The following is a 4,360-nucleotide window of genomic DNA, read 5'->3' as shown; positions in this document are numbered from 1 at the left end:
ACTGAAACACAAACACATGTCAGATTAACACAACTGAAACACAAACACATGTCAGATTAACAACTGAAACACAAACACATGTCAGATTAACAACTGAAACACCAACACATGTCAGATTAACAACTGAAACACCAACACATTTCAGATTAACATAACTGAAACACCAACACATGTCAGATTAACACCTGAAACACCAACACATGTCAGATTAACAACTGAAACACCAACACATGTCAGATTAGCATAACTGAAACACCAACACATGCCAGATTAACAACTGAAACACCAACACATGTCAGATTAGCATAACTGAAACACCAACACACGTCAGATTAACACAACTGAAACACAAACACACGTCAGATTAACACAACTGAAACACAAACACACGTCATATTAACAACTGAAACACCAACACATGTCAGATTAACAACTGAAACACCAACACATGTCAGATTAACAACTGAAACACCAACACATGTCAGATTAACAACTGAAACACTAACACATGTCAGATTAACAACTGAAACACTAACACATGTCAGATTAACAACTGAAACACCAACACATGTCAGATTAACAACTGAAACATCAACACATGTCAGATTAACAACTGAAACACTAACACAGGTCAGATTAACAACTGAAACACTAACACAGGTCAGATTAACAACTGAAACACTAACACATGTCAGATTAACAACTGAAACACTAACACATGTCAGATTAACAACTGAAACACAAACACATGTCAGATTAACAACTGAAACACAGTCTCTATCTGTCTTTGTCTCTTCCTGTCTCCTTCTCCTCCCCCCTCCTCCCTCCCTCCCTCCCTCCCTCCTCCCTGCAGGCAGACATAGGGACGTGCAGTTTTCATTAATGTTGTGTAACAGTCCGTCTCTCTGCTGCTGTCTTGTGTTGTGACTTGGAGCTGTAGAAATAATCTGAATTGATTGGAGTCAGAGGATTTCTGTCAGGATCCAGTTTACAGTCCAGAGTGAGAATGTAGCTGTAGGTTAAAGCGCCTCCTACCTCCCTGGCTGGAGTTTTGGTGATTCAGCTGATCTCCTGGTTATAATCTAGGGTTATCTCTCCATCCAGTCTGGGCCGCTCAGCAACAGACATGGCAACAGGAACTGGCCTGTGTGAGAAAGTAACACTTCTGATTCTTTTCAGATTCGAACACAGTAAACCTGAAAAGAAAGAGGAGCTGCCAACCACCGAGACGCTGCCGCTGCCTTCTGTCCCACAGGCTGGCCCATCAGAACCTGAGCCCAGTGGGCCAACGCCTGGATTAGGAACACAAGACTGGGTGAACGCTGCCGAGTTTGTTCCAGGACAGCCGTACTGTGGTCGAGGTGACGAACGTTTACTGCTTATTGTTAGCAGCCGTACTTTGAGCGGGTCAGAACATCACGTTAGGAGTTTGTCTATGACGCATAAAACGGGGCTGTTGGGTCAGTGGGACGAACAGAAGTCGTTTCCTAAAGAAGTACAAGTTCTTAGTTGAAACATTTGATACATTTCCTTTGTTCCACTGTGAAGTGTGTGTCTGTGACAGGAGCTGCTTTCTGTATTTGTTCACAGTTTACACAATGATAATTGTGTAGCTATTTGTTACACACAGCGTCATGTGGACTTGTTTGTTGTTCAGCAGAGCCGGTGAAGGGGGAGACTTCTGTCCCTCTCATTGAAGACTTAGACGGGGACTCGGCCGTGGACAACAAAGACTTGAGGAAGCAGCTGTGTCCGTACGCTGCCGTCGGAGAGTGTCGCTACGGGATCAACTGCGCCTATCTCCACGGGGATGTGTGCGACATGTGTGGCCTCCAGGTGCTGCACCCCACAGACAACAGCCAGCGCTCTGAGCACACAAAGGTACCGCTCCAACATCCACTCAGACCGAGGAAGGACTTCTCTGAAATACAAGCTGAGGGTTAAAACAAGCAGGAACACGAGCTAGTAACTTAAATCATCCGAACACTAGCTGAAAGCTAAATCAGGCTAAACAAATGCTTAAGCTGAAAACATGGTCACTAAATTAGCAAAACTTTAGCTAAAATAGCTAAACAATAGCTTGTCTTAATGTGTCTGTCCCCCCCGCCTGAATCAATGCACCGGAGCATGATATTCACATTGTCATGTTGCTGCTGATCAGTGTCATGTTGCTGCTGATCAGTTTCATGTTGTTGCTGATCAGTTTCATGTTGCTGCTGATCAGTGTCATGTTGCTGCTGATCAGTTTCATGTTGCTGCTGATCTGTGTCATGTTGCTGCTGATCAGTTTCATGTTGCTGCTGATCAGTTTCACGTTGCTGCTGATCAGTTTCACGTTGCTGCTGATCAGTTTCATGTTGCTGCTGATCAGTTTCATGTTGCTGCTGATCAGTTTCATGTTGCTGCTGATCAGTTTCATGTTGCTGCTGATCAGTGTCATGTTGCTGCTGATCAGTGTCATGTTGCTGCTGATCAGTGTCATGTTGCTGCTGGTCAGTGTCATGTTGCTGCTGATCAGTGTCATGTTGCTGTCTGTGTCATGTTGCTGCTGATCAGTGTCATGTTGCTGCTGATCAGTGTCATGTTGCTGCTGATCAGTTTCATGTTGCTGCTGGTCAGTGTCATGTTGCTGCTGATCAGTGTCATGTTGCTGTCTGTGTCATGTTGCTGCTGATCTGTGTCATGTTGCTGCTGATCTGTGTCATGTTGCTGTGTTCGTGCGTGCTCATCTGCTCACACAGACTCATGTTCGTGCTGCTGTTCAACGTAATGTTTTTATGCCATGAGTGCTTAGTGTATGTTTAGTTGATGTTTTTCTTCGTTCACATCTTTGATCTTATTGCTGTTTTTATTTTACGTCTCATTGTTGGATGTAACTGGGACCCTGTGGACCATCGTGTGTATCGTTCCACCACATGTACCACATGAGATGCGACTGACGACTAAATGTCTCTGACTCTAACTCTGACTCTGAAAATGGACTGCACTGAGGGGCGGGGCTTCATCCCCCAGGGGGCGCTCCCTGTAGTTTTTACTTGGAGACAGTAAGAGCAGTGGTGATGACCCAACCCATCCAGAGTTGGTTTCACCCCTGCAGCTCTGTGCTCTAGCAGCAAGGAGAAACGGCTGTGGGTCTGAAGCGACCCGAGCCTCCCTGAGTAGAAGGAAGTTGACAGTGTTGTGCTTCTTCCTTCCAGGCGTGCATCGAAGCCCACGAGAAAGACATGGAGATCTCGTTTGCCATCCAGCGCAGCAAGGACATGATGTGCGGCGTCTGTATGGAGGTGGTGTTTGAGAAGTCCAACCCAAGCGAGCGTCGCTTTGGCATCCTGTCCAACTGCAGCCACTGTTACTGTCTGAAATGCATCCGCAAGTGGAGGAGCGCCAAGCAGTTCGAGAGCAAAATCATCAAGTGAGTGCAGCTTCCTGGAAACCACGTCTCTGTTTTATTCTAGGAATCTGGGACTTTATGACCTCACGTCAAATCAGGGATGGACTCAGATTTGGTCCAACTTAAATGAGGCGTTTTCAGATTCCTGCTTCTGAAGCTACCGTAATTCTCGGACTTTAAAACGCACCTGTCTCTAAGCCGCATTTATTAAATATAAGGTAAATCATAATTTTGTACATAAATAAGACGCTATGGTTATTAAGGCGCAGACTGGTCAGAGTCTGAGCCCAGTGTGCTCCGCTGTGTGCAGCTTTCTTGTAGTACAAGAACCAGCCAGCAGGTGGAGTTTCACAGAGTATGGTTTGCTTCAACACCTCAGCCTGACTCATGGTTACAACCATTACACCTTCAAAATAAGTATAAACAATGCCAAACACCTGCATAAATGAAATCATTAACAAATTACTTTCTGGTAAAACCCAGTCTTATCCAGGTCATGTGACCAGAAGTCACATGGTCCTGGTAAAATGTGGTAAGTTTTCATTAAATTAGTACCGTTGATTTTTACTGGTAAACACTTTTGTTAACGACGGCTGTTTTTCATGAGGACGGGGAAGAGCCCCTCACTTCTGTAAGCTTAAATGAGATACTGGTATTTAAACATATTTACTGTACACAGAAATATTTTTTAAACTTTTATTTAAACGTCTCGACTGAGTGCTTTACAAATAAATCTGAGAACTTCTCCACCGCTGTGCTGTCATGAGGAAGGAGGGGAAGACTTTCTCTGCTTCGTGTTCAGGTGTGACTTGAGGTCCCGTATATAAATGTGTCTTCAGACGCAGAAAGAAGTTCAATCTTTTGTTAAGACGTACCAGGCTGGACTCTTGTCCGTCTCGAACCTGGACCAATGACGCGCTGCTGCAGCTTACATGCAGCTTACATGCAGCTTACATGCAGCTTACATGC

At 44.9% G+C, this 4,360-nt stretch overlaps 1 protein-coding gene across 1 annotated transcript in view; it reads left to right on the top strand.

The window, feature by feature from the left end:
- The window catches only part of mkrn1 (makorin, ring finger protein, 1), a gene marked incomplete in the record, with an annotated part of 19,858 nt that overhangs the window by 5,157 nt on the left and 10,341 nt on the right, over positions 1 to 4,360 (top strand). Inside the window, 3 exon segments of the mRNA XM_037695901.1 lie at positions 1,180 to 1,361; positions 1,658 to 1,881; positions 3,198 to 3,412. Of these exon segments, the coding sequence (XP_037551829.1) occupies positions 1,180 to 1,361; positions 1,658 to 1,881; positions 3,198 to 3,412 (621 nt within the window).

Source organism: Nematolebias whitei, chromosome 22 (assembly GCF_014905685.2).
Source record: "Nematolebias whitei isolate Nwh7 chromosome 22, NemWhi1, whole genome shotgun sequence".
Taxonomy (NCBI): Eukaryota; Metazoa; Chordata; class Actinopteri; order Cyprinodontiformes; family Rivulidae; genus Nematolebias; species Nematolebias whitei.
Note: the sequence above shows the minus strand (reverse complement) of the source record. Positions and strands in the feature narration are given on the sequence as shown.